The following is a 27,665-nucleotide window of genomic DNA, read 5'->3' as shown; positions in this document are numbered from 1 at the left end:
TATGAAATGAAGAGTAAAAAATATTTACAATAATTATACTCATATATTATACACACCATACCTACCGCCTATCCATACGTACCGTACGCACGAGTGTATACAATTACCCACGATGTTTAAATATTAAACTTGTATTCTCCACTATGAAACCTAGTGGATGGAATAACAATTTAATTTATTAATTTGGTACGAAAAACGCGCGCCCCTGCGTTTAAATTATATTTATTTTTAATTTTTTAGCATTATTAAATTGTTTAATATTTGTTGTTCTTGTTATATTAGTAGCAATATATTATTTTTTTGATGTGTAAACTAAATGATAGCACACCCAACAGCAAAGCAAGCATAACCGATAAGACTCTCCGAAGAGGGGAAAGAGTCGGGCACACCATTCCAATGACAATCTCTACTCAAAAATATTTATGTTTATTGATATATTAGATCAAGCCTCATAAGACCAATCGTATTAATTTATTATTATTATTACTATTATTTTGTTTTTATTGTTTTTATTATAATATATGTGGAGGAGATTTAACATATTGCGCTGTCTCTGCATAAGTTCTTCTAAATAAATTCAAGGATTGATGTTATTAATAGAATTTGCGATGCTCTTCATTTAAATTTTCTACTCTAATTATATCTTGAGATATCTTGAGATCTTGAGATGACTCTTTAAGAGGATGGACTGCATCGCAGTAACGGGAAACTACTTTCATATAGGGTAGGAGCTAAAAAAATAGAGTATTATTTCTTTTAAGGGTCTATAATATATATTTCTCTCTTCTTAAAAATTGATATTATTTTGTTTTATATAAAATTTATTATTTTAATTATATTTCTTTAGGGAAAACTCAGAGCTATTGAAACAGCAAATATTATATACAAATATTTTAATTAAGACATATTATTATGTGTATTAATATGGAGTATGTATGAAAGAATTTATTTATATATAAATATTTATATTTATTTGTTAAATATTGTATAAATATTATTGTTTATATGCATATAATTAATTATATATAATTCATTTAATCTTATTTATATTTTCTTATTTACTTTCATATGTTTATTTTTGGATATTCATTTTTATATTTATATATCTCATTTCTTGTATTGATTTATTTATTTTGAGTATTAAGTTAATTAATTAAGAATTTTTTTTTTGTTCAAAATTAATTTATTAAACCTTTTTTGAAAATTGTATACTTATAATTAATTATTAAATCTTCATATTAGTTACATATGCATTAGAAATGATCCGCGGGCCTCAGTGAAATACATTTGGGTTAATTGGAATTTGAGAAAAACTCAGATAATGAGAGAGTTACTAGTTGTTATATTTAAATTAATTATATTAATTATTTATAAAAATTGTGTTCTAATAAAAAATTAATAAATCTTTATGAAACTCACATATGCATTCGAAATAATCGATGGGTCTTAGTTGTTATTCAGATGTTACTCTTAAGTTAATTAAATTAATTATTAATAATGTTAATTTTTTCATACCGAGAGTGACGCGTCTTTATGACGAAAAGAAACTATTTAAAAGTTAGACGGATTCAAATAGCAAAGAAAGAATAAGAACAAAAATTTATTTAATTTATTGAAATTTGACTGAGCGTACTTGAAACAGCGTTGTGTGGATGGTCCTTTCTCTGCTATTCGAATCCGTTTAAATTAATTACTTATTATTAAAATTTGATGGTTGAAATATTGATTAGTTTTTATTATTAGTCGCTGGTATATCTAACTGATTAAAATAATAGCGTAAAATGAAGATAATATTAGAATAATTAAATTAGTTTTTATTAATACATTTAAATGTGTATGTATGTATATGTGTGTGTTAAATTAAATATTTTGGGATTGTTATAAATACTATATATATATATGTTATGTATGTTACATAAAGAGGGGGAAAAATCTAGTTTTTATATATTTTAACTAAACCACAAAATTTTGCTGTGCTATTTCCTGTTTAAATTTAGTTATTGATTATGTAGATTTTTCTTATTTAATTTATGTTTAAATAATTTCAATAGAAAACGTACTTAAATATTTAAAAAAAAAAAATTGATTTTCGTATAAAAACTAACAATAATTATCAGTTAAATATAAATTTGGGCTTTCTATACAGTTTTTCCAGATACTTAAAAATATCCATCAGCAGTGATTTTTTACTCGAATTTTTTATTTAGGTTTGAATGTCCGTCCACATGAGACCGGCAGTGCTCCTGCCAATTATGTTAAAAATGCATACAGCTTATTGTGTAAAGTGGTAGAGACTAGAGACTAGCTTTAAAAATAAATAAATAAACAAATTTGTAGATTCTTCCTAATTATTACAATTTTAATATATATTAATAATTAAACCAAAACATAAAATTAAACTTATTTAAGGTCTGGTAGCGATTTCACATTAACTGCTTTCCAAATACGGTGCTTCGGTTTAGTATTGAAACTTACTGATTAATAAAAATTAAGTTTTAATACTTTTACTTTGAAAATAATTAAAGTTTGCAACTAATTATTTAAATTTGTTTTATTTACTAAAATAAAATCTCTTTCCACAAGTTGCAATATACAAATATTAAAACTGTTCGTTACTATGTCTCATTGCTTTCACACAACCAATAGTTGAAATAACATTTATTTTGAGCCTGAGGCTTTCCTATTCTGTAATAATGTATCTGTAATGTTTATTTTTATTATTTGCTTGCTATTAAACAACAAATTATTATTATATAGAATTAATAAAAAATAATTAAAAAATTTAAAAACAAAATAATTAAATAATTAATTTTCGAAATATATACATAGATACATATATAATATTACATATATTATATTAGATTATAATCAAATAGTGTATCTTATTAATATTAATATTAAATAAAAAAAACTATGATTGATTTTAATATACCGCTATAGATAACTTCCGGTATTGGTGGTATCTTCTGACAATCAAATATTAAATATATTCTCTTTTGAAAATTCATATTATTAAAAAATATGTTTTTTATTTTACTACTGTTTTTTATAGTTCCATATTTTTCAACTGGGTATTCTGTGCCTTAGAAGCCCCACTAGATTCGATGTGCACATAAATAATAGGCGATGAAACTTGTGAAAAATTATATATTAAAAAATTAACCTAGTACAATGTATAAGCAGAGAACTATTAATTATTTAAAAATATTTTAATGCGTGTATATCAAGAATATATTGGGCATAATATTGAAATATAAATATAACTAAACTACTTGATGAATTTCATATGGAGTGAGAAATATGTAGAAAAATGCGATTAGAAAAATAAAATAAAATATCCAAAATAAAAACAATTAAACAATTTAGGGAATCACATAGTGTAATTGGATAATGTACTTGTCTGTCCGTCCTTTTATATATCTTTTATGTACCTTAATTAGCGTTAATTATGTTTATTACTTCAAAAGTAACAAAAAAAAAACCTATGAAAATTATTTCAAAGCACAAAGGTATATATTTTATAAGGCATATATTGTCGATAGATCAATATGACGTCTCAACCCGCCATATATGATCTCTACCGCCATTTATATGATCTATTATCGTCACTAGTCGGTATCTAGCCATGTATCTATATTAGGACATTGTAAAATACTTAAAAAAAAGGTAATTTTGTGTACATTAGGTTTCTAGAACAGATATATTGCATTGCTTGAAATCTAAATGATCTAATAAATCCATTAAACAAATTCTTTTAAAATTTTGTCATATCTTATATTTTTCTTATTCTTTATTATTTATAGATACACTGTAACTATGCTAAACATACTAATGTATGTTTGTAACTGAGTTCTATTTAGTAATATTTATTTGTATAGCCAGGAGACGGGGCAGTGTAGAAGTGTAATTGTTAAACATGAAAAATAAGTGCAAAAAAAATTCAGACTTCATTCTAGAGAAAAAAATCAAAAAAACTATTTAAACAAAAAGGTCTGCACAAAAATGCTTTCAGGTCTTAGTACATGCATAGTCTATCCATATTAATAGTAATCAAAAAGGTGTTCACATTACAATTTAACTTAATCTACTTAATTAAGATATTGGGAAACTGTTCACACTTAACTAATCAATATCATTTTTGCATTATTCTCTTCTAAATTGTTTAACATTAAAACTAATTTTAAAGTTAACTAAAACTAAGGAACTGGACTGCTAAGTACTTCATCTTGACAAAATTTACTTAATTTATATTTCCATTTAAAATAAATGCTCCAAAATGAATTAATTAATTTTTCCATTTTTAATTAATATTTATAAGAGTACTTAATGATAAATCTTCAGTTAGCGTTAATGAAGAATACATAAGTGTATTTGCTAAATGAAGCTGTGTAGGAACAATGCATAAATTACTTTATATTTATATATTTATTAATTTATATATATATTAAAATTTATATCTAATATTATTTATTTATATTTATTTATATATTTATTAATTTATATATATATTAAAATTTATATCTAATATTATTTATATTATACTTTTAATATATTATATGTTAATGATCGACAGTTGTTCTCATTTATATTCAGTGTATCTCATATTATATAGTATAGATTATGTTAGGTTGAAGTCGCACAGTCTTCTACATCAAAACCCACTTAATCACAAATCTAGCGGATTTTCAACTATACCCAAAATTTTATACTCAGGTTCATCCTCTGCTTTCATTCCTCAGCTTAACTGTTCGAGTTTAACTTTCTCTGGATTTATGATTTATTTTGTCTACACTATATATTAAGAGCAAAACATTCCTATTAATTTAATTAATGACTTAAATGCTATTAATATATCTTTCGTTAGTTTATCATATAATTATTAGCATATTTCAGTAGATATGTACATATAACATATTATATATAGCTATGTGTGTATATATTGATAACTAAGTGTGTTTTAAAAATAAATCCATTTGCATATATTATACATTTTCACAATTTTGAAGCAAAGGTCAGGACGACAAAGCGGAGCAGTTTATTAATTAAAAATGTCACCTTTAATCTCTTTTTAATTATATATGTTCATACATTTTTATGTTAATATAAGTTCATATATATATATAATATTGTACCCTAATACTGTAAAAAAGTATACAATGTATGGATGTCATTACTATTTTCGCATATATTTTTTTGTATTGTTGTGACGACAATACTTTGAATGTACTTAGCCCTTGTCAAATAATATATTTTCTTTTATTTTAATTTAATTATTTTAAATATTCTTTGTTTTTTTTTTTATTTCACTTTTTATGAATTTAATTTTCTTTATCTTTTAAACATATTTGGGTTTCATCAACACGCGCTTCCAAACACTCTATTTTACATATAATTTATTGTCATTGCAGTAACATTTCAAATTTCATATAAAGTAATGTATGTATGTATGCATGTATGAATGTGCGTATGTGCATAAATTAATATGTAATATGTATGCTTGATATTTGTATAGATTTTATTATGCTATTTAATGAACTTTTGTCAAAAGTATAAAATAAATTGTAATAAGAATTCATTTAATATGTGCGTACATAATCATTTTCCTTATTTTAATATGTTTTTTATTTAAAAAAAAAAAAAAAATTAAATATTCTTATAGTGGGGCTTAGTGCTGCTATCTGTAGATATTTCTAGAGAATTCATTTTATTCTTTCAAGAATTAATTTCAATTTCATTATAGAATATTACGGTTTGTAATTAAAACAAATTTTATCTGTTTAGATTTATTTTTGAATTATATATGATCTTGTCTTGAACAATGTAAATCCTAAATTTATATGCAAAAATTATAACATTTCAGAAAGTTAGAACTTTATTCTTTAAACGGAAAGCAATAATAAATAACTAAAGAATTGCATAAAATAAATATAAATAATTGCAAAGTTAATAAACACACATATGTAAAAATTATTAAATAAGTTAGGTTAGGTTAATCTGGTTAGTTTTATTAAACTAAACACAAATCATTCGGTCTCTACTTACATCAGATGGAGCTAAATACTTTTGTAGGCATCCCAACCAGTTTACACTTCTGAATCGCTTAATCGATCTATAATCATTTCATTTACTTTTACTTGAAAAAATGCTACTGAATCGATTGTGCACATTAGTCTTTTATTTTTATTATTTTTATTTTTTTAAAAAATTTTTTTTATTTATTATTATTATTTTTTTTATTTTTTTTTTCTTTATTATTATTATTTTTTTTATTTTTTATTATTAGTTTTTTTATATTTTATTATCAGTTATTTTATTTTTTATTATTAGTTTTTTTATTTTTTATTATTAGTTTTTTTATTTTTTAATATTATATATGTTTATATTTTATTATTATTATTTTTATTTTTTATTATTATTTTTTTTATATTTTATTACTATTTTTTTTATATTTTATTATTTTTTTTATTTTTTCTTATGTTCTTTTTATTTTGTTTTTCTTTTCTATTTTTTCTTCTTATAATTTTTTTTTTTATTATTATATATTTTTTATTTTTTCTTATTTTCTTTTTATTTTCTTTTTTATTTTTTCTTATTATTATTATATTTTTTTTTATTTAATTATTTTATCTTATATTATCTTATATTATATTTCTCTTTTTTTTTAGTAGTTTAAAAACTGTTAGTTGGATGTATCTTTTCCAAATTTAATTTCAAACTGATTTTATTCTTTATTATAATTGAAACGAAATTAAATTATAATTCTTATTAAGTTTACTTACAAATCTGCTGGTTGAAAGCAGTTTAGTGTAATATTATTATATGTAGTTTCTGAAAAATATATATTGAGATTTAGAAATGAGTATTATGTTTTTTTAACTTCTTCGAAAAATTTGTGGATGCGGTAGCAATAAGATCTGGAAATATTTTATGAAATAAATTTATTCTTCGTAGTACAATCCAATATTTAATATACAATACAATATTTAATATGGTCTTTATAGCTAACAGTTATTAATTATTAATATAATTTACAAATATTAAAAAATATATATAAGCACTGATCTATGTATTAATATATTTGTAGATAAGCGATATCATTTTGTTATAATTTAGTCCTATAAGAAAGAAATAGAAAAAATGATTAATATCAATATTAACCAAATTTGATATTATTTTTGTCTCTCCTATAACATATAATATATACAATATATTCTTATAAGAATATTATTTTGTAACTTATGATTATTCAAGTTCTCACTTCTTAACCCTAAAATGCTTTATATGTTTCAATAACTTTAAGTTGGATTTTTTTCCTATTAAATTAAATTAAATTAAATTAATAATGACTACGAATTTGTTTAATAATGTAAAAATAAATATGTTTGTGTGTATATAGATTGTATTTGTTGTTCAATGTATGCTTTTTTTTTATTCTTAATGCGTTAATATATTTTTTACATATTTAATATTAATGCCACGCTAATGTATGCCGAGGTTAGACCATGCTGAACCCATGTTTATTAGTAATATATGCAAAAATACTACTCCCTTCGGGTGCTATAATATCATTTCATATCATACGCGAATTATTCCTTTGGTGTTTGAAGTTGTGTTAATACGTAAATTGTGCGAATGATATTTTCATATAAGTAATTGTACACTACACAGTCTATTTGTGATATATTTTTATTTTGATAATGTCGTGGGGGTAATAATATAATAGTAAAAATTGCCGCTTAAATACTAAAAATATATAGAAATGTCTTAATGTTTGCGGGCATGTATAATTTATGAGTGTACATAATTATAATTTATAAAAAAGAAGATAAAATGTTTTTATACAATTACATATTTCTTTTTTTTTTGTTTTTTTTTTAAGTATTTAATTTAAATTTTCATTTTATACTTGGTATAAATTTGATAAAAACGCATATTTTCAACATAATTAATTTCCGGCTTTTCATATTTATATTAATTTATTGCTTTAAAGATCAAATTTTATTTAAATATTCTTGAATGAGGGCTAATTGGTCAATGTTAAATAATACATAGTTTTTTTAAGTAGTTTTAAAAAATATATTTTATTTGCAACGATATTAGGACTATGGTCCATAATCAGTGTACTTTAAAGATAACTATAGACGGTAGTCACGGTATGCTAGATATGATTAGTGATTGTAGTTATAGTACGCTAAAGAAGACTATAGTCTAAATGGCGATTAACTTAAAATAATATATACTTTTTAAAACTAATCCAAATAATTGTGTATTATTTCATATTGACCAATTAGTCCCTTCAAAACTATTTTAATGTTAATATATAGACATTGGTCTATTGGTAACACTTGGGGGTTTGGGTTTGATAACTGCTATCAATGAAAATAATATATATAAACTTGCATTTTTATTTTTGAATTCAAATATTTTATTTAAGTTAACTAATTGATTACCTGTTGACTTTAATGAACAATCCTTCTTCTAGGTGCTTTAATTATCTTATCTAAATCTTATCTTACTAACTTATCTAAATCTAAATATGTATGTAGTAAAGTATTTAACACTTAAGACAATTGTTCCCACACTGTTGCAATATAAAACTATATATATATACAATATATATAGTGTATATAATTATCTTTATCGATTGCTTGATTTGTTTTAAATTGACTTCATTGATGACACCTGACAAATGGGCACTTTGTTAACTTTTCCCCTCGAAAGACAATTGATGAAGTTCGGTTACTGAAATGCGATGAGTACGATTAGCAAATTAACGTATAACGTATAACTAAAACTTAAATGAGTATTTTCGATAATGAAATTGAAAACAATACGAAAGGCAGAAATTAAAATACCATAGAAAATTTATGGGGACACATTTTATTATTTACAATTTCCGCCCAAACACGCAAGATGCCAAAATTGTAGATCTTCGGAAAGGGAAGTAGCCGCGGCAGCGGTGTAAGGCAGCCATTCAGCCGTAAAATATTCCCTCCTAAAAATCAAATTAACAATTTAAATTATAGATAAAGAGTAAACACATCAACAAAAACTATGGAAGCACATTAAAAAAGTATATATCATTTTTTCCATCAGCATTTTTCGTTTTTTTTTTTTTGTTTGTTGTAAAAAAACAAGAAAAAATATTTTTTAAATAACCAAATAACCGCATTTTCAAATTTTTCTCATTTTCCATTTGGTTTTACTCTTCATTAATTTTTTCAAATAAGCAATATCATAAATTATAAAAAATGTTAATAATTATTGAAAATTTGTAGAAATTGTGGTCACATCAAACAAAAAAAAGAAAAAAAATTTAATGAAAAAAAATTTAATAAAACTAGAAAAACAAATATAAAAATTTATTGAAAAATGTAAAATGGTTTCAATAAAATTTATGTGAATTTAATTTTTTTTAATGAGTTTCTTATTAAAAATATATAAAATAAGAAATTTATGTTATAATTTAATATAAATTGACAAACGTTGACTGACCGACGACCAACAAAGCGCATATTTGCTTTGTATAAATTTTTATTTGAGATACTTTTTTTTCAACTCTCGAGAAAAAAAAAACAAAAAATAATTGCGTTCACATATTTGATTTCGGATTTTTTACTGTATATATATATATATATTTTTTTTTTTGTTTTTGGTACTTTTTATTTATTTCTAATATTTGTTTTTAATATTTAACAATAAAAACCAACAAAATATATTAAAATATTACTTTTTATAACATTATTATGATTATTGTGCTCGATTAATATTTATGCATATAGCTTATATTAAATTAAATTTTATTAAATAAATGTTTATTTGATTGTGTTAATAATAATGAGGAAATAATTTAACTTTCATTAGCAAAAATAAATTAAAAGATTTGCCAATAAAATTGTTAAAATATTGAATTGAAATACATTAAAGCAATGCTAATTGAAAATATTTGTTTAGTTATTTATTTTTATTATAATGATGATAATAATAATGATAATGATGATTATAATTATGATTATAAATATGAATTTTATTTGGATTTTGACATTATGGTTCTTTTATTGCTTCGGGAATTTTGACGTGAACCTGTTATGAAAAATACTGTCAATGATATTAGAAAATTTTAAATAAAGAATTGACAAATGTATTATTATTGCATTTACTGTAATTGAACTTATATCAGTTTCAGACTAGCCCTCAAAATGAACTCATTATGCATATCCGATATTTTAATACAAATGAAATATAAAGAAAGGAGATATTTTTGTCAAATACAAATGATCCAAATTTATCTAAATGTATAAAAAACGGTATTTCAGCACTATTGTGAATATTCAAATTTTTTTTTTATTGTCTATATATATTTATAATTAATATTTAACAATAAAAGCCAACTAAATATATTTATTATTTTATTTTATTATTTGACCTAACAACAAACGTCAAACACAAATGATCTGACTTTAACTAAATGGAATCATTTTTGTCGATATTCCATTAAAAATGGAAATATCTTACAGTTATTAAGAATAACCATTTAGTCAAATAATAAACATCAAACACATATGAGCTGACTTCAGCTAATTGAACTCTTTTCACTGTTTTTTTTTTTTGGAAATTGGTAGTCTTTCACTCCTATTGTGAATATTCATTTAGTCTTGCAAACAATTATGACCCAACTTTAACTAATTAGACTCATTTCATTGTCATTTTTTTTTGGAAATTGACGGTCTTTCAGTTTGATTGTGAATGATCATTTAATCTATTAAGAATCGTCACAGAGAAATGTCCGGATTTTAATCAAATCGATTTATTTCACCAAAAGACAAATGACCGAATTTCTTCTGAATGTGAGTCCATTAGAAAATTTTATCGAAACTCCATAAAAAATGAGATTCTTTCAGTACTATTGTGAATAGTTATTACATTTCTTTATATAGAAATGATCAAAGTTTTCATAAGTAAATAGTTATCTTCATTCATTCGGTGTTATTTACTTTATTTAGTTGTATTATTCTATTCTATACTACATAACTTGGTTTATTCGAATTTGATTTTTTTACTTTATTTAATTTTATTTTATTTTGTTTTTTCATAATCTATTCTATTTTAAAACTTTCTTTATTTTATTCTTGCATTCCACTTTATTTTATTTTTTTATTTATTTTTGATTTATTGTGTTATGTTTCATTTTATATATAATATAATATACTTTTATTTTATCTTATTTTATTTTATTCATATTTATAAAATAATATTTCTTTTTTATTATTTGTAGTTTTATATTTATTTAATTTTAAAATCATATTATTTTAATTACTTTTATTTCACTTTATTTTATTTTTATATACATTTGATTTTATGTTTATATTATCTTAGTTATATATTATACATGTTATACATTATTTCTATAAATTTTGTTTTTTTTTAATAAAATCTATTTCATAATATCTTATTTTAATTGATCTTATTTTTTATTTTTTTTTTATTTTATAAATTATTTTTATAATTTAATTAAGTATTTTTAAATAATATTATTTTATTTTACTTCATTTTAGTTTTATTACTTATTTAATTTACCTTTTATTTTACTTTATTTATTTCATTTTAATTTAAATTTATTTTATAAATAAAATTTTGTTTTTAAATTTGTTATAAATAAAATTTATACTTTCTTCGTTGCTTGAGATTTTATGTAGTTCTTATTATCTTTTATTTATTAATTAAATCTTATTAAAAATATTTTTTTTTTTTTATTTGTTCATGAACTCAGTATTTAAATTTTTTAAAATTTTTTTTTATATATTTTTCTCTCATTAGTAATTTATTTTTTTAATTTTATTTTAATAAATTTCAAAATTTTTATTTAATTTAATTTTTATTTCAATTTTATTTAATAAAAATTTTTTTATAATTTCTTCACTACTCAACACTTAAGTGCAGATTTTGATTTTTTTAACAATTGCTGCTTGCATTTATGAATCAAAATATATATAACAATAATTTTAAGCCCCTCCCATTTGAGTTGTATCAAACATTATCATTACTGAAACGATTTTGATTTGTCATACTTTATGCTTTGTCAGATAAAGATACACACCCAAACATATTTCACTTTCTCAGTATGTGAGACCAACCCTTTAAGCAATAAAAAACGATTTTAAAGTTCAAAAAAAGATACAAAAGAGTACAGATACAATTAACGTAAAAATTATTTTTTTTACACAATTTTAAACATGAATATAATAAACAATTTTTATTTAATTTTATATATATGTGGATATATATGTATTATAAAGATACATATAATCAAAGATGCAACTGAAGCACTTGCCAAAATTTATTTTGTGTTGAAATCAATAGTCATTAATCAACAATATGAGAAAACTCTGATTGGTTATATATTATAAAAAATATTGTATTTCAATTAAAAATCATTTTTAGTTTAAAGATCTTTATAATATATCTTTCAATATATGAGGGTGTTAATATTTTGGTGTGTTCTTAGACGGATTTTATTTTTATTTATGTTTTAAATATATTGGTTTGAGTGTTTGCAATAAAGAAAAGTTTATACTATAGTTTAAGAAGTTTCTTTTTTTTAATCGTTATCAGGCTAATAACCAGGGGTCTCCAGAATGGACCGAAGGACTATATTTATGTGTACTTGCATACTGTATATTCATTGGTTATACATCACGATGGTTTAATAACATTACTCCTTTTAAATAAGTTAAAATTTTATTACCATCACCCTTTTTCAATATTTAGCTATGGACCTAATTGCCCTATGGAATATTGGTATGATCTCCTCTAACGTTATAGTAATTTTTTTTATTTATTTTAATATCTGGCTATGGATCTAATCGCCTTGGTTGCATATGGAATATTGGCATGATCTCCTCTAATGTTATAGTAATTTTTTTTATTTATTTTAATATCTGGCTATGGATCTAATCGCCTTGGTTGCATATGGAATATTGGTATGATTTCCTCTAACGTTATAGTAATTTTTTTTATTTCTTTTAATAAGAATGTAATCGCCATGGTTGTTCATCGAATTGTATCATGATCTCCTTTGATGTAATAACAATTGAGACAAACAATTTTATTTTCTCTACTAACAATAATTATTTTTGCCTATAAAACAAAAATTCTTATCATAAACTTTCTTTTAAGCTCATCCCTTATGGTGGATGTTGAACCCTTAAAACTCCCTCCATCTATGCCGGCGCTCTTGTTTTTCGGATATTCCTCTTGTCTGGACAGTTTTTTTAAAACCATATTTTGTTTTCATCATCATTTAGTATAAATTAATCTTTACCAGCCGAGCCATCCCTGTTTTCACTGTAAATATTTCCATAAAATTCATGAAGATACTTTTATTTGCTTTTATTTTTAACTTTTTTTCATATGATCTTTAAAATTGTTATCTCCTGTTTTAGTTTTGTTTTAGTTTTTCTATGCTATTATTTTTATTAAAATTTTCTTTTCTTTATTTTTCCGATGTACTCGTTAATGCATGTGCAATGCATGCATTTAAGTGTTACATTGACTTTTTGTACATTGAATTTCCACTTATGAGTAACTCAATCTGTCGACTTACCAATTACAAAACTCTCAGTCTCTGTCTCAGTCTCAGCCTCTGTCCCAATCTCAGTCTCAGTCTCAGTCCCAGCCACGGTTTCAGACTCGATTTTATTGTGTTGAGGCGAGAAGTCATGTAAGATACCTGAACACAACACCGGACCGTAAAGAAATTGCACAACATTTAACGCCGCGGCTCATTAAAATGCATTTCAATTAATTCAAAAGTGAAACACAGAGAAGAAGCATTTGCCAAATATTAAAATTAAATTTATATTTTTATAATTAAAAAAGAAAAAATAAAAACTCTTTTTAACAATATAAAACACATTGCCGATTAATTATTAATAATCATATTTTAAGATTTTATATAATTTTATTGAACCTGAGCTGAAGTGTCGAGCGAGTCGGCAAAGTTAGCAGTAAAAACAAAGAAATAAATTTAATTAAATTATATAAAAAAGCACATACCAACATAGACAGATTTGTGTGTTAGCCGACGTCATATATATTATATAAAAACTTGTGATAATGCGATCGATATGCAAATCAAGTTGATAAGGTTAGTGTGTGTAGCCAAGCCATAAACTTCGTTTATCGACAAGACATTAAAAATTAAGTAAATGTCGAACTCACTAAAATTCTTATTTATTTGTATTTTATATTTATGTTTTCATTTCTGCATTAATCATATTAAAGGAAGCGATATTCGAAACTAGAATCAACACGCTTATAGGTCACATATAAGATTTGTTTTGGACAGACTTAAGCTACTGGAAACTTAAATGCTCAATGCTCAGCTGGGTTTTGAACGCGAACGCGTGGTGCTCATGCGACTTTTAAGATTCGCATAGACTGGTTCCGCTATACTGGCTTGTTGGTGTAGGTTATGATAAATAGAGTACCATTTGAACTACTAATAGCATAGGCTATTACAATTTCTTATTTTATTATTGTAGTAGACGCTTATAATACTTAAGACTCAGAAATCTTTATACGTAGAGCACCAAGTGAGCTAGTGAGATAGCATACTCTATAACTATTTTTTGAATATAATATTAGACACTCAGTATATATACTATATATGTATATATAATATAGGGGGGAGTCATTAGTAATAATATATATATACTATAAATACATAATATATATCGAAAATCTTTATAAGTAGAGCACTAAGTGAGCTAGTGAGACAGCATACGCTATAACTATTTTTTGAATATAACATTAGACACTCAGTATATATACTATATATATACGATATATATATACCATATATACATAATATATATATATGTTATATAAATATATTATATTTAATAATGTAATATAATAATATATATAATAATAATATAATAAATATTAATTATATATATATACATATATTATAATATATATTCATATATTATATATATGATTATATATATGAATATATATTATAATATATAATATAATTGTAATATATATAAAACATGTATATATATTTATAATATATCTGTATATACATATATATGTTATATTTTTTATATATTAGACTATTACAATTATTATGGTTAAGAAATTTTGATAGTTAGAGCTCCAAACGAAGTACTGATATGTAGAATAGTTTATTAATAATTTTTTATTATTATAATGGACACTTAATACAACAATTCCTAAGATTGAGAAATCTAGATAGTTAATAATTTTTTTATTCGGAAATTTTGTTAGGTAGAACGTACCTAATGGACTACTAATCGTATAGCTTGCTCTATATTTTTTTATTGCAGTAGGTGCTTACTATTCTTAAGATTCATAAATTTAGACTTTTCAGAGAACTATTATTATTATTATGTATTAATTAATTTGAATTAGTTGAGGAACATATATTTCAATTTAATTCCGCTTTAGAAGTAGCGTAACGCAGTAAATCAGAGCTGTTTATAGTTTCTTCAACCCCAAGTAGACGTTCACTGACGTTTACAAGGGTTTACAAGTTTAAAGTTGCAAATAATCCCTTCACTTATATATATTTCGGATAATTCCACACTAGATGTACTAAAACCCATTGGATTAAATCTTTTTATATAAACTATAAATTAGTTTTTAAAAGCGTCTCCTTAAGAAAAATTTCTGTGTACGCTCGTTCCGAATCCTATTGCAAATACAATAAATTTAATGTAATATAAATATTAGGCAATTTAATAGTTGAAGCAAAGAAAAAAAATAAGAAAAATTAATAAGATAAAATTAAAAAATTAATGTAAAATTTAAATGAAATCAAGCTTAAACTTGAACTTGCTGAACGTGTTTAAATCAATTTATTGGCGTAGACACAAAAAATATTAGCTTATAATAATTATGCTTTATTTCTGGCCTAGACAGTCTAAAATGTCAATAAATTATATTTTATTCATAAACAAATAAAAATCCACAAACAATAAACACAAACCGTACAATCATACTCATGTATACATATTTATAATAATAAAAATGTTTTCATAGAAAAAAACAGAGTTGTTGAATATTTTGTATAAATTAATTTATAATAATCTGAGCAATATTAGCAATATTATTAATATTAATAAAAACATCAGCAATAATAAAATTAATAAAAATATTTAATACTGGGGCGGTGAAATCGAAGGGCGTACGTATATAAACTTAACAATAACAATTTATCTCGTGTACAGTTCGAGATTGCATAAATTTAGAAAGGGCTCCAGGTGTGCTGTTGTCGCGCCGTGGAATTACTTCGGCAAGTCAGATTATTAGAAATGGGGGATAAAGCGGAATGACTATAAAATTTCAATTAAAATAATTATAAAATTTCATAATAATAATTAGTAAGCTTGTTATGGCTAGTTATGTAATTACTCATTCCTTACTCATCAGAATGCTGAGCTTGATTCATATAAAAAATTTCGATCTTTTAAAATTATAAATCTCAAAATTTATAATTATAAATAAAATTACATTTATTGATGTTTAAAAATCAATTTAATTAACATGAGTGTAGCATAAGCCAAACTAGAGTAATCAACCTACTTACCGACACTAGTGTCCCTTTAGCAAAGTCTGTCCAACGGAGCCCATCAAGTTATATTTTTGTTAAATATCTCTGTTTTAGGACAGAACATGTCAATTTCATTGCTAAAGCGTTTCCGGAATCGCTCTGTCACTTACATGGAGCTACATTGATTTCCTTAAACGTGGAGCTACAACATTATTTAATGTTTTTTTATTATAAACACACTAAAAATGTTTTTAAAATGTTTTTTTTTTTGCTAAAGGATAAAGATTTTTTTTAAGAGGGAGCAGGGTAATTCAGTTAGAACGGTTTGGAGATGTCTGCTTAAGTGCCCCAAGACTTAATTTTTATTATACAGTATAATTCAAGCAGCAGCCAAATTTTATATAAAAATTCAAGAAAAATCTTTTTACCTAAGCCTTAGACTATCTAAGACTAAGACTCCTCACGAGGATCTAGAATAAATCAACATTCATACATCATTTTTCCTAATTTTCCTAATAGGTTATAAGAAATTTGAGTGCTTCGTGTACATAAGGAAACATTTAGAATGCAACGGTTTTGAAGAATCATACACCATAAATCTTAAAAGCAATTAGTTATTTGATGGAATCATGTAGATAACGGAACTTATAATTCTATTGGAATATAGTAATTTTGAGGAAAGGCAAGCCAGAAGTTTTACAAGTGTTGCCTGAACGTAAAACTGCTTAAACCAAAGATAGAAATGGTGCTGCAAAAATCGACTTTCTATATCATTCAATCAAAAATCAATTATGTCTAAGTTACTATAAAAGATACCTGTGAGCAGATATGAGATTTTGACCCATCATGTAGCTCGGTTGGTGAAGACCGTTTAGGGCATCGCCAACAAAGCTATTTCCGCCATCGACAATCACTCCGTAAAACTGCATTTAATGATGTTAAACATAAATACCTCGATCTACCGGACTTTTCTTAATAGAACCATGAAATTACCTTCATAGTTTATATTAGCTATACTATCCTTATATCAGTTTATATCAGTTATAATACTATACATTTAAATCTAATTAATTTTTTTAGTATTATTTATATAATTTAATATTTAGAAGAATATACCTATATATCTTTATATAAATTAGTGGTGGGACCAAGTAGTGCTTTAGACTTATACAAAGACTATTTAAAAAAATAATTTCAGAATTATTTTAGATCAAGCTATTATAATTTTTAAATTATTGTTGTTATATAGAATATGTACTATGCACCACAACTCAAGTAGTCGTCGATTGTGTTAATCCCACCTTTGTTGGTTTTGTTAAGCACTATTGTTCACATATATATACATTGTTTTACATATATTACATCACTATAAACACTATTTTCTATTTATTTTGAATTGGAATATGTATATCGAGTATATACATATCTTTAATAATAATAATTGATAATTATATATACTACGTTTTTGAAGTGATTACCTAGCTCTTGTTGTATTGGTCTTTTGTTTTAGATCTGTCCAAAAGGACATAGCTTAATTGGAGAAAAAAGTAAATGATATTAAATTGTTTTTAATAAAATTAGTTATACAAAATGATTTCAATTGTATTTCACATAATGAAAACCATTATTAACGACTTTATTTCACAGTTTTTTAAAATTCGGAGCAGCTACATTTTATGACTTAATCCAGCGAAAATAAAATATCTCTACTAAAAAAGTACAGCGCTGTGAAACTGGTTACCCTGTACCCTCCATAGCAACTCTTCGCTCGTAGCCTTAAATGCCATGTTTTATATAATTTTATGCATAGCCGGGCCGCACTGTCCACTTATTATTTCATATTGCACGCGTTGCATATATGTTACACGTATGTGATGTATGTGTAAAAATGACATGTTTGTTTAAAAAAAAGATTATGTATATAAATAAAAATAGTTGTGTATATTTCTACGTGTGGTGCTATATATACGATGCATTTGTTGCTAGACTATAACACAATTACGTATCAAAAGTATAAACAATCTTTTATTTGCAACGAGTTATTTTCGCTGGAACTAATAATTTTTAAAACGGTGGCGGATTCAATCGGTTTTAAGGCACTGCAATCAATGGAAATATGCGTACGCTTCAAATGTTCTGGTATAAAAATTATATATGGTTTTTATCTTATAAACGTAGAATGCGGTGTTGAGTTTAATGAGTCTTAAGAGAATGTGAATAGTTTTAAGATAATACTCGTAGCAAAAATTGCAAGTGGAAATAACACGTTAATTGAATAACTTGTAATTTATTTACAACCTACCCAATCCATATTCTGATATACTATATTGTGTTCAAGGAAGAGGAATTACTTAATTCTTCTTAATTTTTAGTCACTTTCACCAATCTTTCACATACTTCACTAATACTATATATTATTTGTTATTAGGAGTGTTTTTTTATCCGAGGTAATCGACGGCCAAATTATAATGTGTGCAACACAATGATCTAAATACGGTGGTTATATCCTTTTCAGCTGATATTTATGTCTTTGGTTGCTTTAGGTACCTTTAATCAGTGCTGTAACATAGTCTTCTTTAATTTTTAAAAATCTTTAACAATTCGATGTCTGTATTGTAGTGCGATTTACATTTGAGCTCAGAATAGACAATTACTATTACTCCTTCTCTAAAATTAACTTCTAAACCAATTAACACAGTTAGCTGCCAATATGACTCAGGAGTGTAGTGATGAATCCATGTTTTATCTATTATCGCATATCTATGTAATATAAATTTAAAAAATTGTGCTGGTGTTGATGTAAACGGCTTAAGAAGTCATTCATGTTTAGTTTATTTTTGTCGATTATAGGAAGAAATCATTCTTATACATAGTAGGAAAAATATACCTTATTCCATTTTGGACATACTTTACCAATCGTTAATCTAGTGTTCACACTTCGCTCGAATAATTTTTTTGAAGATGTTAACCTTTAACATAATTTTTTTTTCTTATTTTATAATTTTAACATAAGGTTGTCATGTTGGCAATATTATTATTAACGTGCGTTTATTATTTGTAAAAAGGGGCTCTTTACCAAATTTTTTCGAATTCGCTCCTGTGCTAATAATTGAATTTTTATGCATAATTCATATTTGCCTTAACTAATGTAGTTCATATTAATGAATTTCGAACTCAGTTGGAAATCGCAAGTTTTTATTTAAAACTGCACAGCGACAACAATAATAGTAATAATAATAACAAAAACAACAACAACAACAACAACGACTACAAAAACAAAAACAAAGCTACTAATAACACTTTCAGAACTGTAAAACTGATATAAACTGCAAGTTAAATGCAAATTTCTGTATAAATTTGATTAATTTATTTTATTCGTATTTTAATAATTCACTCTAATAAATTAATTGAAACTATAACGAAATTTATTTATGCCTAAAGATTTGTCACGTCTCTGACTTATTTACGGGCGTTGCAATCTTTTCAGTCGCTCGCCGGATCGCTGGCTCGTTTGCTTCACACTTCCACGTTGCTTGGATATTTAGTAAAAGTTAGAAAGTTACACCGACTGTCAGATGAACGCTCTTGAAAAGCATAGAACATATATACATATATATATCTAAATCTATATCTATATAAATATAATTTAATAAAAAAAACAGAAACAAAAACAAATATCAGCATCAACTTAGGCAGCTGTGATGTTTTTGCATTGCATGCGATTAAGTCATAACTTGCAATTGTTGTAACTGAATTGCTGCTATTAAAGATGTTTTTCTCGCAAAAAAAAAAAAATTAAAATATTTTTGTCGAAGAGTTTGTGGCAATTGCTGCCACATGTTGCATATATTGGCAATGCTGCGATTTGGTCTGACTTTTGCTCTTCCACTGTAAATTTCCTGCAGTAGCTGCTCACTTTTACATATGTTTCATTGGTGTTGTTGTTGTCGTTGTTGTTGTTGTTGTTGTTGTTGTAGTTATTGTTGCTTTAGTTCTTGTTTTTGTGGTTTCCGAACAAGCTAAAATAAGACAACTCAACATAGATACAATATACAATGCAAGGCAGCAAAGCCAAAAGCATAAGCAACACCAACAATAACAACTGCTCAAAATGGGAAATTTTCACGAAACAAAAAACAACAAAAACAAAAAAAAAAACAAAACCAATCGAGATACATGCATACGTCGAGCGATGCAATATTTTGCCATTGCCCACCTGATATGCTGCGCTCATAAGCAACTGCAAGTTGTACCGCTGCTGCAATTCATGTGCAACTTGCATTTTATTAATTGAATTTATATGTCTTACTTAGCAATTATTTGCATAATTTTTCTACGAAATTTTTTTTTCATTTTTATATTTTTATATTTATTGTTTTTTTTGGGTGTATAAGCTTAGTGATTTTTATAGTTATTAAGTTTGAATTTTCCATTTTGGCTTTATAGTGTTTTTTAATAACTTTTTTTGTGTATTTCTTCTTTTCTACTTACAGATACTTCAAGTGATCAAGAGGAAAATGGCGCCTGCTCACCTCTTGCCAACAGTGGTGCTGCCAGTCCAAGTAGTACAAGTTGCATGGGCTTAGCTACGGCTACGGCTACAGAAAACATTGATAATATTATTACAACAACAGACACTATTGCAGAGAACAATAAGAGTGTAACACTTACAGCAGATGCATGCAGTGAAGATCACAATCATAACAACAATATTGTAATGTCTGCAGAACAGCAGACAGAACAATTGTTACAATTGAAAATAACTACAACCGCAACATCAACAACAAATGCAACAACTATAGATACAATAAAATCAATAGAAACTTTAACAACAGCAACAACAATACCAACAGCAGCAGCAGCAACAGCAACAGCAACAGCAACAACAACAACGACGCTCAATGCCAGTAGCACAAATGCGCTGCTGCATACAAATGATTTAGATAATTTATATGTAAACGACAAATTGTCCACACCTGCAACTTGTAAGAGTGTGGCAGAAGAAGAAGGAGAAGACGAAGAAGAAGAACAACCACAACAACAACAACACCAACAAATAATAATTAGGCACTCACGTGAAAGTTCTGTGGAGAAATTGCCTTCAGACATGTGCACGACTATAGGCGTAGACTCAACGAACGATACCGGTAGAGCAACGGTTTTGAATAGTGCGAAGCTTGCCGCAGAATCAGCAACGGAGACAGCAGAATCACAAAGTTCAATATTGAGTGTTGGTGCCGCTGAACTGGATACGGAGTCAGCCTCTGCAGCTACGTCTGTTGCTGCATTAGCTACCGATACGGTAACTACTATGCCCGTTACTTCAACAGCTAGTATTTTGTCCTCATTACCTGCTGGCATAGCAGCGCAATTTGGCAATGGTCCGGTTACTTTGGAGGCCATACAAAGCATGCAAATGGCTATCGCACAGTTCGCTGCCAAAACTATAGCAAATGGTGCTAGCGGCGCTGACAACGAGGCCTCCATGAAACAATTGGCTTTTTTGCAGCAGGCGCTATTTAACCTGCAACAACAACAACTATTTCAAATTCAACTCATACAGCAGCTGCAATCACAGTTGGCCATGAACCAGAGCAAAGACAGTGATATGGGTGATGATCTGGAAGATGAGCGTGAAGATGGTGAGGAGGATACATATGAGGAGGAGGAACGCATCGCTGAAATGGAGTTACGTCAAAAGGCAGAGGCACGTATGGCCGAGGCTAAAGCACGCCAACATCTGATAAATGCTGGTGTTCCATTACATGACGGTGAAATGGAAACTTCAGAATCATTGAAACGTAAACGAGAAGATGATATGGAAACTTCCGCTTCAATACGTCGTATGAGTATCGAGCGAAGTCATAGTGGCGCTGCTAGATTATGTGAAAGTTCTGCCAGCGACACATTATCAAAATTAAAAGAGATGGAAAATATACCATTACCTTTCGGTTCTGATCTCGCCTCCAGCATTATAACAAATCATGATGATTTGCCTGAACCCAATTCCCTGGAAATGCTACAGAAGCGTGCTCAAGAAGTACTCGATTCGGCTTCGCAGGGTATTTTAGCTAATAATATGGCTGATGAATTTGCGTTTAAGGATAAAAATGGTGATGGTAAGAATCGTAATGAACCATTTTTCAAGCACCGCTGTCGCTATTGTGGCAAAGTGTTTGGTTCAGATTCAGCTTTACAAATTCATATACGTTCACACACAGGTGAGCGTCCCTTTAAATGTAATGTTTGTGGTAGCCGTTTTACTACAAAAGGAAATCTTAAAGTACACTTTCAGCGACATGCGCATAAATTTCCACATATTCCTATGAATGCCACACCAATTCCAGAACATTTGGACAAATTTCATCCTCCACTACTTGATCAAATGTCTCCTGATAGCTCACCCACACATTCACCGGCAGCGATGCCCCAACATATGCCACAGCAATTGCCAACAGTTTCGTTGCCACTGCCATTTCCTCCTGGTGCGGGTTTTTCAGGTTTGCCTGGCTTATATCGGCCACCAATGGAAATTCTTAAATCTCTTGGTGCTGCTGCTGGTGGACCGAGTTTTCCAAATCCCTTTTTTCCGCAAATGCCTGGCATGAGTGACGGCAGTGCCGTTGCCGCCGCCGCAGTACAGGCCCAAGCAGCTGCTCAGGCAGCTATAAAAAGTAGTCATCAAGAAATGCCTACGGACTTAAGAAAATCTTCGTCGAACTCTCCAGAACTACCTATTAAAACTGAAATTCTTGAAGAAAGAGAAAATGGTGATGAGAGTGCCACATGTGAAAAGGAAACACATAAAAATGTACCCGTATCTCCAACAGGCATTAAAATAAAATCAGAACAAATTGATATTGACTTTCAGCATGCTGATAAAGACGAAGCAGTATCACCTGCAACACGTTTAGCACCTTCTCCACCTATTGCACCAGCAAATTTACAACAATCACGTCCACATTTATCTCTCACTCCACCGACTACGATTTCTGCAATTCAACCATTACCACCAGTAGTTCAACCAGTGCAGCCACCTTTAGCCATGCATCCGCATCCTTCGCCTGGTTCACAAAATCATCTCGATCATCTTCCCACACCTGGACAATTACCACCTTCATTACATCATCGCGAAGACTTCTTTAGTGAACGGTTCCCATTAAATTTCACGAAAAATTTATCTCCCGATCGACACTCACCTATACGATCTCCAGCTCACATTCCCCGTTCACCATTTTTTAATCCAATCAAACATGAAATGGGTCTACTACCAAGACCGCACAGTAATGACAATTCATGGGAGAATTTTATTGAAGTATCAAACACTTCGGAAACACTTAAACTAAAGGAGTTAATGAAAAATAAGAAAATCACAGATCCTAACCAATGTGTCGTTTGCGATCGTGTTCTGTCTTGCAAGAGTGCATTACAAATGCATTACCGTACGCATACCGGAGAACGTCCGTTCAAGTGTCGCATATGTGGGCGCGCATTTACAACCAAAGGCAATCTCAAGACTCACATGGCCGTGCATAAAATTAGGCCACCAATGAGAAATTTCCATCAATGTCCAGTATGCCACAAAAAGTACTCAAATGCACTGGTATTGCAGCAACACATACGTCTACATACTGGTGAACCAACTGACTTGACACCTGAACAAATACAGGCGGCTGAAATACGTGATCCACCTCCAACTTTAATGCCAAATGCTTTTATAAATCCTTTCGCGGCAGCAGCATTTCACTTTGGTGCACTGCCCGGTAGTGGCGGTCTAGGACCATTAGGGCCACACAATGGTGCCTTGGGCTCAGAATCCTCCCAAGGTGATTTAGATGATAATATGGATTGCGGCGATGATTTTGATGATGACATATCATCTGAACATTTGTCAAACAGTCATGACATGGATTTGAACGATAGACCAAAGTCCGGAGATGACTTCAAAGGCTTACTTTTTGAGCAAAAATTACGAATTGATGCAACTGGTATAGTTAATACAACACCACGGCCACATTCGGTTACTAGCAATGCGAACTCAATCAGCTCTGCACCCACAAGCCCTACCACCGCGCCTAAGTTATGTTCCACACGTGTAAGTTCCCCTGCACGTTCGGCATCGGACGTGTCACAAGGTGCACTTGATCTGACTCCGCGTTCTATACCAACAGCAACTAGTAATAGCGCAAGTGCACGCTCTCCAACAAGCACCGCTACTATTAGAAAATCTCCAACCCCACCGTGCAATGCCAACAGAAGCCCAAGTACAACACAAAAACTAACTCAAATGAGTACCGCACTCACATCACCGTTAACACATACTGGGCCTACTGCAGCCGATTGTCTTCCACCTGTATTGCATCATCATCTACAACAGCAACACCAACAACTAATGCAACAGCAAGCAGCAGTTGCTGCTGCCGCGCATGCACAGGCGCAAGCGCAGCATCATCACCACCAGCAAATGCAACAACATGCCGTGGCAATGCATCAGGAACATTTGCGACGCGAGCAACAGGCTCAAGCCCAGGCTCAAGCACAGGCACAACAACAACTCAGCCAGCTTAGCCAACAGCAACAATCACAACAGCAAGCAACAGCACCACCACCACCGCCTCCACCGCAACAGGGACCACAGCCACCAAACCCGCTAATTGCAGCACGTCCACCTTTCGGTATGTTCCCCAATCTCCCGCTGTTCCCTCCGGCTACCGCACAAAACATGTGCACCGCCATGAATACGATAGCGCAGTCTGTGATGCCGGCGGCTCCGTTCAATCCACTTGCACTATCGGGTGAGTTGTGAGTGTAACAAAGTATATATTTCATTTATAAATATTGTGTGTTTGATTTGCTTTATTCGCATTCGGCTTTCATTTTCTGTTTTCTGTTTTCTTTTTGTTTTTTTCCTTTTTTTTTTTTTTTTTTTTTTTTTTTTCGTTTTTTTTTATTTTGCTTGCATTTAGTGTTTTGGCCATAGATCATTTCATCGCAGTCGCTAAAAGTTTTGCATGTTTGTTGTTGCTTTCAGTTTAAGTATTCATTTTTGTTGTTGTCTCATTGACAGCGGCAGCGCCGACAGTTGGCGTAGCTTAATAATGCATGAAGTTGCTTTATTGCTTTATTGCTTTATTGCTTTTAAAAATGTTATAAATTATTTAATACTGATTTATGCATTAATTAATTTTATATTTCGTTTATTTATATATTTTCATGTGTGAAGGCGTCAGAGGGAGCACAACTTGTGGTATTTGCTTCAAAACATTCCCCTGCCATTCGGCTTTAGAAATTCACTATAGAAGTCATACGAAGGAGCGACCGTTCAAGTGTTCAATCTGTGACCGCGGTTTTACAACTAAGGTGAGTGCCTATAGATAACGGGGGTCGAAAAGTAAGACTTACGTATTGGTTTGGGGGATTTTTCAAAGAAAATTTTTTTTATAAATAATACTAATCGCTTATATCTTATAATATTATTTATATGTGAATTAATGTTTGTTATTTTTTTTGCTTTGCTTTTACAGGGAAATCTAAAGCAGCATATGTTGACACATAAAATTCGTGATATGGAGCAGGAATCCTATAGAAATAGAGCAGTAAAGTATGTAAGTTCCAAAACCCGTATTAACCATAACCTAAATAAAATTAAGTATTTTATAATAATACAAGTGTTTCGCACTTCAAGTTTTATTTATTTATCTATAATAGTTTCGTTGTTATATTAAAAAAAATGGGAAAGTTCCGGTAGACCGATCTTAAAATACATTTAAAAGAAAGACAATCCTTAAAACCATATTCAACGACCATTTTTATTTTTAATATTTGTACTGGAGCAAAAGATACCAAATTTTGATCATCTAGTTTTAGTTCTACTACATGGTGCATCACAACAACAATACAATCTATCGGACCCAAAAGTATTCTAACTTGTAAGCAGAAACCAACCATTAACATTCATAAAGTTTTATTGAAATCGGTTGGGTAGTTTCAGAGATTAACGTGTAGGACTATAGTGACACATGACTTTTATATAATAAGATTACTTCCAACATAAAATTTTTTAGTGGTGTTAGCAGCTCAACATAGAAGAAAGGTCTTATATTTTATATCTATATATAGGTTAGAGAAATATATATGTATGTATATATATATTAGGTTCGAACTAAATATGTATTTAGTATATATATTTAATATTTATAATATATTTAATATATATTAATATATATTTAGTTCAAGTAATAGTAAATTCGTGTTATAGAAGTTCGAGTTACGGAAGTTTGATTGTATTTAAAAACTGAGTGCAAGACCTCTCCAAAAGTAATACCATGCATGGTTTTCTTTTAAGACATGCTAACATCTCTTTTTTTATTATCTCTATATCCCTCTCTGTTTTTACAGTTATCTTTTTCTAAATCTTTTTATTTTTTCCTATGTATCTATGTTCCTATGTATCTCTATCTCTATCTCTCTACTCCCTCGTTATTTCTCTCTTCCTCTATTCTCTTCTCCCTCTCTCTCATTCTCTATCTCTCTCTTTCTCTCGTTATTTCTCTCTCCCTCTCGTTCTCTCGCAGTTTTTGTATTTTTATTCGTGATAATTTATGTTGGAGTCTATTATTTATTTACCATATATCGTACATTTTCTTTCACCTTGTAGTAATTTTCTTTGGCATTTATTCTCGTTTCAGATGAGCGGCTGGAAGGAAGAATTTGAGTAAAGTTTAAAAGAATGAAGCTATGCATGAATGCATTGCATTGCTGGCTAATTAATTGCAAATAAAATCTGGAAATTGTTTAAGTAAAAATCTAAATACACTCGGTAAATATAATGAAATGTATGTATATATATTTACGTATGTATGTACTTAAATACACGTATATACATATTTTATTGGCATATATAAGTCACTAAGTATGTGCAGTCGCAATCGTTGTTGTTGTTGTTGTTGCTTCAAGAAGCCAATATGCCAAAACCAACGCAACTTTCTTAACATTTAAAAAAAATTGTAAGATCATAACGAATTCTCGCATTAAAATGATCTCAGCAGGCGAAAACGAATCAAATAAAAATTTATTTATAACAGAA

General features: G+C 27.8%; 1 protein-coding gene across 3 annotated transcripts in view; it reads left to right on the top strand.

Annotated features, from left to right (window-relative positions):
* The window catches only part of LOC119689131 (homeotic protein spalt-major), a 39,426-nt gene extending 12,014 nt beyond the window's left edge, over positions 1-27,412 (top strand). The window contains exons 2-5 of one of the 3 annotated variants that reach the window (XM_038103881.1): positions 21,073-25,374; positions 25,803-25,939; positions 26,104-26,180; positions 27,268-27,412. In XM_038103881.1, coding sequence (XP_037959809.1) covers positions 21,073-25,374; positions 25,803-25,939; positions 26,104-26,180; positions 27,268-27,271 — 4,520 coding nt within the window. In that variant the 3' untranslated portion in view covers positions 27,272-27,412. Of the gene's footprint in view, positions 1-21,072; positions 25,382-25,802; positions 25,940-26,103; positions 26,185-27,267 lie in introns of those variants that run through there. The other 2 variants (XM_038103880.1, XR_005253375.1) reach the window with 2 other exon arrangements.
* Positions 27,413-27,665: the final 253 nt, after the last annotated feature.

The sequence above is a fragment of the Teleopsis dalmanni genome, chromosome X (genome assembly GCF_002237135.1).
Source record: "Teleopsis dalmanni isolate 2A chromosome X, ASM223713v2, whole genome shotgun sequence".
In the NCBI taxonomy this organism is placed as follows: Eukaryota; Metazoa; Arthropoda; class Insecta; order Diptera; family Diopsidae; genus Teleopsis; species Teleopsis dalmanni.
The sequence above is the reverse complement of the archived record's forward strand: the minus strand, read 5'-3'. Positions and strand labels throughout refer to the sequence as shown.